The following is a 13059-nucleotide window of genomic DNA, read 5'->3' as shown; positions in this document are numbered from 1 at the left end:
TCAAAACTATTACGAATTTTTTTCTCCACTATTTTGGCTTTGGCGTCAATCGATAATTTTTTAGATTTTCCTCATTTTAAACAATTTTCTTTGATAAAATTTCATCTGCGCACCAGTTCATTAAACAAACAAAATTTTTATCTAAAGGTCGAGTTGCAGAAATGTTTGTCATATTTGCGGTTTCACAATCCGACTTTTTATCTCTATTTGTGTAGTTAAAATAGCAGTGAAAAATCAGGCACAATGGACATTTTTTGGTAATTTTCGCTTGAAAATTCAGCCAAACATCTCGTATTTTTTCAACGGGCAATAATCTTGAGTCGTTTCATTGTGTGTCGTGTCCATCTGAGCGCGACCGTCACATCCGTTCCGGCTTTCCGGTGGACGACTAAGTCGGGGTACCCAATGCACGCATGGGAACCACACACTGCAACTATCACATAAAACTACTCCGCCCTGCATGAACTAACACCTATCGAAACGGAAAAAAACAAAATTCTTCGTGCTGGCGAAACATCAAGACACGCCTCGTGCATCCACAAGACCTGGAGGCTAGCATTCAAACCAAATGATATACTAGAAAATTAATAGTTGACGATTTGGGTTTTTTATGAACATCATTTGACAGCTTGGATAAAAAAAGGCTGGTCATTTCTATTTCTACAGGGTTATTCATAAATATGAAGCAATATTTGAACCTCAAAAATGACCTATAAAATGATGTTAATTTAAATAATAACTCGTGTCCTATATGATAAGAATTTTACAGCCCTCGGAATGTGGGTATGGAAATTTGATTTTTTTGTAATAACTTTGGAACTATTTGACCAAATATTATAAAATTTGGAACATTTCCCTGTGACAACATACCCTTTGAACCGAAAACCGGATACATCCACTCAATTTCCGGTTCCAGCAGTTGCAGGTCACATTTTCTGTGTTTTTCCATTTTTTTGCTCTCTTAACACCAATTTTTTATAGCCCAAATCGATAGAGTAATCAATTTCGAATAAAAAACGCATAACCTTTAATACCCCTAAAATGGACCGTTTCAAAGATATTTTAATTTAAACCGAGGACTGCACAACGCTGAAACCAAAAAGTAGGGATTTTGAATGGATGATATCCACGGTAACAAATGACCATGGTCTCACTAATCGCTGTCAGGCATCTGTCAACTTTGACATTGGACGATTATTAGACAATTAATCGAAAATATTTAAGTTTACCTCAGATTCCAAACATAACTTAGAATAAATCCAAATGGATCTCGTAGCATTTAATTCATAAAAAATTCACAAAAATTTATTGTCAAAGTTAACAGATGCCTGGCAGGGATTTATGTGACCATGGTCATTGGTTGCCGTGGATACCATTTATTCAAAATCCCTATTTTTTGATTTCAGCGTTGTGCAGTCCTCAGTTTAAATAAAATATCTTTCAAACGGTCCATTTTAGGAGTATTAAAGGTTATGCGTTTTTTATTCGAAATTGATTACTCTATCTATTTGAGCAATAAAAAATTGGTGTTAAGAGAGCAAAAAAATGGAAAAACACAGATAATGTGACTGCAACTGCTGGAACCGGAAATTGAATGGATGTATCCGGTTTTCGTGATTACCAGTTTAAAGGGAAATGTTCCAAATTTTATAATATTTGGTCAAATAGTTCAAAGTTATTATAAAAAAATCAAATTTCCATACCCACATTCCGAGGGCTGTAAAATTCTTATCAGTAGAGATAGGGCACGAGTTATTATTTAAATTAACATCATTTTATAGGTCATTTTTGAGGTTCAAATATTGCTTCATATTTATGAATAACCCTGTATGTATACTTCGTAATCGAATTGTTATCTGAATAATCCATGGAAATATTTTCCCGTTGGAAAGGATTCTGATTCGTCAAAAGTCATTTTTGTTCAAAGATTTAGCGATTTGATACTTCTGTTGTTGCCTTAATGGATTATTGAGTAAGGTGTACTTAGTTTCGATAAGATCTAGGGGAATATCGAAGTTTGTGATCTGAAATCCATTAGAATGACAGTTGAAAGTTGTTTTTTATGGTCAGATTCTATCTGAAATTATTTTTTATATTCTTGGTCTCAAATGTACTGTATAGCTTGTACAGAGTGATTCAGATCAGTTAATTTATAAAAATTTGTTAGTTTTTGTGTCGTTGTCGTTGTCCATTACAAGGTGATTCAGAAAAGATGACGAAGCTATTTCAAATGTGTTGCTTTTTTGTGCTTTGCTAATTTATTCAACAATTTTCAGTAATTAAACAGAAACTCTATAGAGGTATTACAAAAAAAGGTTAACTATCGTGTCATCTCAGATATCTCACCCTTTACATCAGAAGTATTTATTAAAACACTTAGTTTTTTAGTCAAAATTGAATATACGTCATATATGTTCCGTTTTTATTGTTACAAATTTAAACAGATGATAGGATTTTCAATTCTAAGACAAAAGTTTCCTATAAACATGTATCGAAAAATCCTTGGTAAGGGAGCTAAACCCCCTGGAAGGGGGCTAATATGTTTTTGCAAATATTTCAAAAACCATTTAAGATAAAATTACAAAATTTGGTACAGATGATAATCTTTATACACCTAAACGAATTCAAACATCAAATGTCGAAATTGGGGGAGTTTAAGGTAAAAAAATACCGTATTTATTTTGGCTTTAGTTTCTCGGTACTTTCAGCAACAAAATCTTAAGTTCGATAGTTTATCACAGAAAAGTCTCTCTTGTGTCGATACGACTTATTGTTTTTGAATAAAATTAATTTAAAATTTATGTTACACACCAATACAACATTCAAATAAATCAGAATTTACAGAATAATAAAAGCAAGAAATTCATATTTTTTAATCAACCTCAACTAATTAACATTACATTACAGTAACAATAATAACATTAATTAAATGAATTTGCCTAAATCTAAAGGAGTTTCGGACGCCCCTGATTAAAAATTTTAACATTTGATGTTTGAATTCGTTTAGGTGTATAAAGGTTATCATCTGTACCAAATTTTGTAATTTTATCTTAAATGGTTTCTGAAATATTAGCAAAAATATATTAGCCTCCTTCCAGGGGGTGTAGCTCCCTTATCAAGCATTTTTCGATACATGTTTATAGGAAGCTTTTGTCAAATTGAATATCCTATCACCTGTTTAAATTTGTAACAATAAAAACGGAACACCTGTATAATTAAGCTATATAAATTATAGGGTGATTCAGATTATAATACATTTTTTTCGAGATTTTTCAAGTAAATATTTTTTCTTTCAAATTTTTTGGTAATTTCTTTTGTGTCACTGCAATTCGCTGTAAATCATTAATTAAAAATCAATACACAATAATTTAACTGTAAAGATTGCTCTCAAACCGAGTCATCCTGTATATCCCGACATTATCTTTTTAATATTACAGTATAGCGTTTAGCCATAATCTAGTTGAAATAATAAAATAATTGGAATTAAATACAGGGTGACTCATTAAAAAAATTCTGTCATTTTTTTGTTGGAAAATGGTAGAATAAAATGGCGAGTCTAATAGCTATTTTTTTAATAGAATTTTATTAAGTAAGAAAATATGTCCTATTATGGAAAATTGTTTAGCGGAATTTTTCAAAAAAACAGAATTTTTTAACATTTTTTCATGTTTTTGGGGCGCGAGTTTGGGCGCACCTGCATATTCTAATGGATAAAAATCCATCTCTCCCGGATTTATCACTTTCCGAAACAAAATTATCAAAATCGTAGCCGAGATCCGTCTTTTTGTCAAACTGTTGTGTAAACCAGAAACTCGTGACAAGTTTTTGCATTCATTTCGATTTATCGAGCGGAAGAAACATGTGTAAATTTACATCAAAGTGTGGAACGATTCGACGAAAAGTTTGTTTCCGAGTTGAAATCTATGTGTTTAGTTTCTGGGTTCAATTTATAGCCGGGTAATAAGACAAGGAAAACGATTAAAATTTTACATTGTAGCATTTGAGATTAATCCGTGTTTGTTTAAATAACAAAAATACTAATGAAGTAAGTTCAAGATAAAACATTACTACAGTTACAAATAAAATACTGTTCTACATGAATCACTCAAGATAGTGGCGAGTGCTCAACATGGTGCTAATGGCCGATTGTTTCAGAATGATAAAAAGGCGATGTTTGTAAATATCTGATTGTAAAATTGTAAATTACATTAATTTATGGCCAAGAGAAACAGTTGATAAAAATAATAAAAAAATTGTAGTCTATTTCGTTAAAAAAAAATCAAGCTTCAAAGTTGCAAATTAAGAATATAAAATAGTTATCACATTCCTACCGACTGCGCCAATTAAAAACAAACCACGAACCGCCACTGAAATGAACCATTAATGTTCCCCTAAAATTACTCTTATCTGCAAACATCACAAAAGTGACTACTTTTATGTCTAAATGTAACGCCATGGAGTAAAAATTATATTTTTGCGCCTAAGCGGTTTTACTTTTACCAAAGTTGTCTGCTTCAATTTCTGTCGAGGTATATTGTAGATCACTAGTATCCGACATTTTGCACTACTAACTGCACTAGTATGATGACGTTTGTTATGATTTCATTGCAAAGAGTCCTGATTATTTGGTTCATTTACTTGCTAATTATAGTCTTGCTCTCTACTGTCGATCTGAATACGTTTGTTAACTGGAGTAAAAGTGAGTTTATGTGGTTCAGCCGAATTATGTAAAAATTTAAATAAAAATTTTAATAAACTATCACTTTTACTCTTAATCACATAATATACTATTTTTCTGGTTTAATTCAAAAGCTAGGCATTTTTATACGAAAAGAATATTAAAACTAAAAGTTCTGTTATTTGTGTTGGTTTAAAAAAAATAAACATTTCAGAACTATTTTTCAAAAAATCTTACAGATTTAATCTCATCTTCTTTTCTCGATATAAAACAGAGGTGAATCATGTCAAAATAAAGCACATCCGGCAAACTCCGGAAACAAAATTAGGTTCAAATTTTTATTTTTAACTGTGATTGTTTTTTTAATAAGTTTGAAAAGAGTAATAAATTGACTGTTCCATAAAATCACACAAAAATTTTTCGATTTTGTTTTTGTTTTTGGGTTCTACAAAAAAATATTTTTTTTTAAATCGCAACCCACAAAAAAAACATTTTCTGTGTTATATTTGCTTTTTTCAATTTTTTGTACATAAATTTAAAATAAAACAATAATTCATAATTTTATTTTTGAAAAACAATCACGTTTTGTATTTGTGTAATTATTTCCATGACATTAAAATTGAGTAATTCCATGCCAAAACTGTCACTTTTAAAACTCATTATTTCTGATTTTCGTAAATTTGAGATATGTTATTGAACGTGTAAAAATAAGTGACGTAATCCACCGTTTTTTATTTTTTCAATGTATGTAACAAAAAGAATTTTTATCTCAAGAACAAATCAACATAATGAAACGATTTTATTTAAATAATAGATATAAATAGGTACATTACGGCCGTGGTAATACATGTATTCTAAAAATTTGTTATTAACAAATAAATTATAAATATATTGTTTAAACAAAAAAATCAAGAATTACGCAGGTTAGATTATGTAAAAAATTTCATATATTTGTTATGTCTTCACATAAGTTTCATGACGGACGTTTTAAAAATGGCTGAAAAAAATTTTTTTTCAGAGCGCTGCATAATGCATGATCCTGAAAGTTGCGTTTCCTTGGAAATTAAATAGAAAAATTACCAATTACCGTCACTAATAAAGTGTTCTAAAGAAAACACATAATTTCCAATAACTTATTAACATTTATTTTCCAAAAAATATTTCACAAATATTTCACATATTACGTTTTGTTGTGTCAAAATTCCCGTACCAAATGACATGGCATGTAATATCAGAAAATGGAATAAAAAAAATTTAGAGAGTACTCTTTCTCTATTCCTATTATTGATATTTTTTGAAGTTTTTGGTAATTATGTGTTTTTTTATACAACAGTTTATTAGTGATGGTAATTGGTATTTAATTTCCAAGGAAACGCTACTTTCAGGCAATTTTGGGGGATCATGCACTATGCAGCGCTCTCGAAAAAAATTTTTTTCAGCTATTTTTAAAACGTCTGGAACTTGTGAAGAGATAGTAAAAATATGAAATTTTTTACATAATTTTTTTGAGAATTTTAAAAACCTGCTTATTGTTTATACTTTTAAATTATTTGTTAATAACAAATTTTTAGAAAACATGTATTATCACGTCCGTAGTGTAGGTACCTACTTATATCAATTATTAAAAAAAATCGTTTCAATATGTTCATTTGTTCTTTAAATAAAAATATTTGTTACATACATTGAAAAAATAAAAAACGGTGGATTACGTCACTTATTTTTACACGTACGAAAATCAAAACCAATGAGTTTTAAAAGTGATCGTTTTGGCATGGAATTACTCAATTATTATTGTGTTGTTTTCTTGAAATTTGTTTATTTCGCCCTCTCTGTCGCCCTTTTGACGCAAATTGGGCCGACTTCCCGTCCAGGTGTGTTTCCCCGGAAGCAGGTGATGACGCAATTTCGGTCCTCGTGTCTAACTAATTTGGAAGTTTTGGGGAAGCAAAGTGCGTCCCTTTAATCGGGTAATGTTACTCCGCTCTCTGTCACACATCTAAGGCTTATCGCGCCCTTCGCATTCTTGAGACGTGTTATCTACCCTTCGTGATCTAAGTGGTAGCTTGTTTGTGCGATCCTTCTCGATTGAATCGTTGCGTTAAACTCCGAATAATTGATGGATTTCGGAAGTTGAAAATTGAAAAACGACGTGTGACACGTAGGCTTAGTGTTTTAGCCCTTTGTCGTGTGGTACACCTGCGTTTATTGTCGGTCGAGTTTATGCGAAAGTTAACGGAACTCTTATTCTTTGTAAAGTCACCTCTGTAACCTCTTTTATGGTCAGACATTAAATGGTACGATTTCTTCCCACGTCACTGAAAAATTGATTCGTAACGGGTTTTCAGGCGACGCTCCTTCCGGAAATCCTCTTCCTCCGAGTCTCCAAACACATTTTTTGATTTTGTTTTGTTGTTAATTAGACAAAGCTGCCCCAGATGAGCGATTTTCAGTCGTTATTACCGTGTGAAAGTTTGCGGAAAATTCGACGAAGCGCTCTAATGTTGAGAGTCATTAAGGCCTCTCCCGCCTTCGACTTAAACTTTAATTAGTCGGTTGGGAGATATTTAAAATAGACTAGATCGAGCATTAACCGAAATTAATTTCCTATGACCACTCATCCCTTTCATAACTAAATTGGATTATTCCAAGACGAGATAACGAACAAATTTATTTCCTTATACTCGATTCCATTTAATTCATAATAGGGTCTCGAGGGGGAGCAATTATTTTCATGAAAATTACTAAATGGATCGCGACTGTGAGGAGGGGGAGAATTTGCGGTTAAATATTACAAAATGTGAACGAGCTACACGCTGACGAACAAACCGTAACCATGGCCATGATCTGTGGCGAATTATCACGTAATTGCGTTACCAAATTACAGGAAAAAAATGTCCCCAATCACTGAAACTACCGTTTTTCAGCTAATAATAATAACTTTATTTAACGATAATATCCTTTACATTAAGTAATAATAAAATTATAACAGAAAACAAATAACATATAAACATAATTAAAAAATACTAAATGACTAACTCAACGAAACTTTCAGAAAACGGTTGAAGCTATTAAAGGATTTAAAATTAAAAAAGTCCAATTTGACACTGTACATGTTACAAATTCTTAAAAGATCATTTAGAGGAGAATTAATTTAGAATAATTGGTCTGATCTGCTATTATACTGTGGAACGTGAAAATTAATTAAATTTAGTATTGAAGTATCATTAATCAAATTATTTAAAAGTTTATAAACAAAACATAAAGCCTGATATCTTCTTCTAATTTCAAGTGTAGAAAGAGACATATAATTTAAGGAAATATTGTAATTATCTTGCACAAAATAAGGCAGCAACCATTTTATATATTTAAAAAACTTAAACTGTATTGTTTCAAGCCTACCAACATGAATTTTGTAATGCGGATTCCAGATTGTCGAACCATATTCGAGGATTGAACAAATAGCATTTTGATGGAATTAAAATTTCTAAAATCACGACAATAACGTTTTATGCAGCCAAGTGCCTTATTAGCTCTACAAATGATAAATTCAAGGTGTTGAATAAAAGTTAATTTACTATCAAGTAATATACCTAAATATCTCACAGACTGTTTTACTGTAATTTTTGTACTATTAATAAAATAATTCGGTAGGGTTTAATCTTTAATCTTTCTTCAATCTTAATTAGACGACTTTCACTGTTCACCCAAAACGTGTCAATTGCATTTAAATGTTTGTTCAACCATACACTCGTTATTTATTGACATTTCCGCAACAACACTATCAATTATCATTACCTGTGTTCGCTCCCCCCAAATCAGAAATTATGACATTTATTAGGATATTTTGCGAAAAAGTCGAAGAAATGCGATATGGATTTTTATTGCTATTAAAGATTTATCGTCCGGAGAATGTGGGTTTATTGAGGCAATCAAACCGATTCGAGGGGGAATAAAAGCGTTAAAATTGAATCGTCTTGGTGTTGAATTACGAAATATCACAAAGAAATGCTGGTTTATGACAGTGCGTGGAGTATTAAATAATGAGGTCTTTATTTGTCATTTATCTAAATGTGTAAAGATAATTTTCAACTAAATTGAATTGTAAGTTAGAACACATGAATTTTTGGGCGTGAGTTCTGAAACACCCTATATAATTAATTTTTTGAGGGTATGTATTTATTATTAGGAATAGTAAAAACAATCTGAAAAAATGGCAGACAGAGATATAAATAAAATTTCGTTCTGTATATTTTACTCGTTTTGATTGAAAAAAAGAACTGGTTCGGTTTATCGAGGTTTTACTGTACATGAATCGGGACAATAAAACCGACTCAAATCAAAACAGAGCGTTTTAATTACTAACATAGACCCAGATTTCTAAGACTAACAAAATCCCATTGTGTGAAAGTTAATCCTTTCAACAATGCAGCTATAAATTACAGTGTTGGTCCCTTGAAAGAGAACCAGTTTTATTGTTTCAAACACAAGGGATGGAGTTATTTCTTTCATCCCGAGATGATCCCATTTTAAAAATTTCTAACGCATTGCATATTTGAAATTTTATTGTCAGTTTTACGACTGGGGTTTTTAATATAGAAATGATGTTGGGGCAGTGTTGCCAGGTCTGGTGAAATTTCACCAGATCTGGCGATTTTTATACTAGTTTAATGATTTGGTGAAAACAAAAATTCGAATTTCTGATGATTTTTTAGAAGCATGACTGTAGTTCCAGCAGAAAATTAATGTACTTATTTTGAAATATTTTTTTAAATCGAGTATTCGCCCGATTGTTTGTACAATTTACTTTTCTAATTTGATTTTTTTATTATTGATATAGTAAATTCAGTCAAAAATCATAACACTATTTTTTTTGTATTGATTTGAGTATTTTGCACGTTTTTTTAGCCATGCAGAAACTCAAATACTAAATTTTCTCAAACACAAGTTGTAAAATCGAGAGATAGTTTGTTTTTCTTAATTATAAAATCGCTAAAATGGGTGAAGAAGTACATTATTTTGTCCATTTCTGAGCGTTTTAGTATGTTTTTAGCCAGAAACAGAACTATTTTGCAAAATTTCGTTAAAAACAAACCGAAAATTTATCAAATTAGGCCAAAATTAGTGTTATTTTTGCATTTTTAGAGTGTTTCAGCACGTTTTTAAAATACATTCAAATTTTTGCCATAACTGACTGAAAAATTACCAAATCAAATTGAAATTGATATCATTGTAGCATGTTTCGCTCGATTTAGTTCGTTTTTGAACCAGAGACTAATTTATTTTTGCAGGATATTGTCAAAATATATTTAAACACAACAAAAATAAATCTAAATTGATATTATTTCGTTTGTTTCATTCCATTTAGCTCTTTTTGACTGAAATTTTGTCAGAAAAATAGAACGAAAAATACAAAATATGGACAAAAATGGTGTTAATTGCGAGATTTTGCTAAAATAAACCAAAAAAACATCAAATCAAGTCATTATTTTTGCCTTTATCAAGTGTTTTAGCATGTTTTTCAAGTAAATATCGGGTGACTGTAAATGATTTGGTGTCAAATTTTTAAAATTTAAATTTGGCAACCTTGACTGTCAAATTCAAACGTCAAACTTTTATAGGCAATTGTCATACATTTGCGACGGGCGACTGCTGATTTAGCCGTCACCTGAAACATTCTGATATAACTTTAGAAGGATTAAACTAAAAATTATAGAATTAGACTAAATGGTGTTACCTATTTTTACATTTTTCGGTCATTTAAGCACGTTTTTGAACAGCTTTGCGAGATTTATGAAAATATGTGTAAATCTGGTAACTTTCCTGCTCAGATCTGGTGAATGTAATTGTTTTGAGCTGGCAACACTGGTTATGAGACTGGGAAAAGGCCCCTACCTGATCCTCTAAAAGAAATCGGTCAAAAAATCCGATTTCCTGTCTTTCAATAGAATTATGATAAATAGCGAGACAAAATCTTTCTCATAGATTCAATTCAAAAGGTCGCGACTATTACGACCACTTTGGTTTCACTATGCAAACAATGAGGGTCAAGGTGTGAATAACTTGATGGAAAAATGTTAGAAAACAGGAATGCCACTTGCGATGAAAAATGAACGTCAGACCTCCCGGTTGTGTCCCGAAACAGTGTTGCCAGCTTAAAACAATTAAATTCACCAGATCTGAGCTAAAAAGTTACCAGATTTACACCTATTTTCGCAAAATTAGACTTCTGCTCAAAAACGTGCTTAATCGCTCGAAAAATGCAAAAATTTAATTTGATACCAAATCATTTACAGTCAAAAAATAGTGTTAAAACACTTGATGACTATTTTTCGTTCAATTTTTTTGTCAAAATTTGACTCAAAAAGAGCTAAATCGAATGAAACAAACAAAATAAAAAAATTAGAATTTTTACAAATACAAATACCAAATCACTAAACTAGTATAAAAATCACCAGATTTGGTGCAATTTCACTTGGCAACACTGTCATAAACCTAATCGCTAAGAGGGTTGTAAATCAGTCAATGAAAGCTTCAACCTTCAACAAAGTGTTTTCTTCGAAACTTTTCCTCTTGGAATAACATCCCGAAGCACCATCGACCATCTGTCTGGGGCACAAGCCGTCTGTTTCCGACACCTCGCACCTGCCGCGAGTTTCACATGTCCAAAGTGCTTCGACCCATATTATAAATAAATATGTCAGAAGACTCAGAAGCCCGAAAATGTTTCTTAGTTTTCAAACTGACCGAAGCTCCCCGGAAACGACCGAGCGTTTGGCGAGCTTTCATTGGTCGGTTTGTCGTTGGAAAGGTAGCAAGCAGCATGCTGTGCTGTCCTCAAACGGTTTCAGTTTTCAGTTCGCGACTGGCTGTTGTTTCGTCTCGATGCGTGTTTGTTATTATCATTATGTAGAGTGATTAGTGGAGTGAATTGATATTTAGCGCCGCGCCAAAAAGTGGTCTAGATGCGTACTTTAGCGGAAACTGATCGGAACACTTTACCAAGAGGGTGGGTTAGACAAGCTGTGATGGGTGTCTTGAGGTGGAAGGATATACCAGCGAGTGGCAGGAGTGACACTTTACACAAAGGGGCCACCCTTCAGGTATGGGGCAAAACGGAAATTTCCAATATTGTTTGTTTGAGGGTTTCTTGGAGTAAAACTCTCCAATTTCCATACTTTAAGTAAGGATCTTGACAATGACTCACGCTGAAAAATTCGAAGTGGATTTGTTTCCTTGAAGCGAATTCGGAAAGATAACAAACGTCTGGAAATATCTTCTTGAAAAGCTTTACAATGTAATCCCAGCTATTTGCATACAAGTTGGTGGCAAGGAACATGCTCAATTTAATTAGACAATGTCGTTTTATACTGAAATTATCGCAAACGCACCTAAATCATGACTAGTTCTTTGTTACCGGTTATTAAAATGTTATTTGGAAGTTAATTAGGAGAAAAGACGTGACCTTTGAAATTTTGTTGCTAAACCCAAAAAACACTTGGATCATACACAGGGACGGGGGTTGGAATTTTCTATTAAATCTTAGAAAAAAGTCCGACAGTTTTTCTCTTAAAAACACAGAGAAACAAAGAAAGAATGTAAAAGTAGAGAATTCTATAAATCTGCACTGTTGAAAAATAAAAAAAATCAACGAATTAAATAAAAAATCTATTCACAACCTGGAGTTTTTTCACAAAGTATCAAAAAAATGAGAACGTGTCTAAAATAGAAAAAAGTTCATTTCTAAAGGAGCTAGAACTAAAACCCTAACATAAGAGACATTTTTTAAAGAAAATTAATCAAGAAATACGAATCTGCTGGAAAAATTATCAAAAAAACTTATTTAAAATAGTAAAGTTTTTAATTAATCGACGATTTATTCGTAAATATCCATGAAAAATAGAATTTTTTCAGAAACAGTGCTGTTAAAAACAAAAATTTTGAAATAAAATATGTTTCAATTGACCCATTTTTTATACAATGCGATCTATCAAGTAGGCGTCGTAGTTGGCAGTTCGTATGTTACCTAGATGTCAAAAAATTATTTTATAAAAATTAATACATTGAACTAATTAAATTGAATTATTCTATGAAACGTCTCAAAACAAACTAAAATAAGAATTTGTTGGTGTTTATTCATAAAAATCGTTCACCACGGTTTCCTGTCATAATTTACATAAAAATTATTTTGACATTTCTCGTTTGTCATTGTGACATTTTACCTTCCACAGACATACGTTTTAAATTTCTACGCTTGCTTGATAGACAGACTTTTTGATCTCACTGTATCTTAACAAAGTTCTAAATAACTGATTGACGTACATTATTAAAAATTACGATTTATTCTTGAGTACGAAATTTTTTATCAAAAGTAAGTTTAATCA

The 13059-nt window shown here is 31.5% G+C and overlaps 1 protein-coding gene across 4 annotated transcripts in view; it reads left to right on the top strand.

The window, feature by feature from the left end:
• LOC123016429 (rap1 GTPase-activating protein 1) overlaps window positions 1–13059 on the top strand; it is a 175671-nt gene that overhangs the window by 118922 nt on the left and 43690 nt on the right. The window contains exon 1 of one of the 4 annotated variants that reach the window (XM_044416824.1): window positions 11484–11778. The exons of the other annotated variants lie outside the window; for them this stretch is intronic. Coding sequence (XP_044272759.1) covers window positions 11641–11778 — 138 coding nt within the window. The 5' untranslated portion in view covers window positions 11484–11640. Of the gene's footprint in view, window positions 1–11483; window positions 11779–13059 lie in introns of those variants that run through there. 4 annotated transcript variants of the gene reach the window in all.

The sequence above is a fragment of the Tribolium madens genome, unplaced genomic scaffold (genome assembly GCF_015345945.1).
Source record: "Tribolium madens isolate multiple individuals breed KSU strain unplaced genomic scaffold, Tmad_KSU_1.1 Scaffold_1;HRSCAF=32;Tcas5.2_LG8, whole genome shotgun sequence".
Taxonomy (NCBI): domain Eukaryota; kingdom Metazoa; phylum Arthropoda; class Insecta; order Coleoptera; family Tenebrionidae; genus Tribolium; species Tribolium madens.
This window is presented reverse-complemented; position numbering and strand designations above follow the sequence as displayed.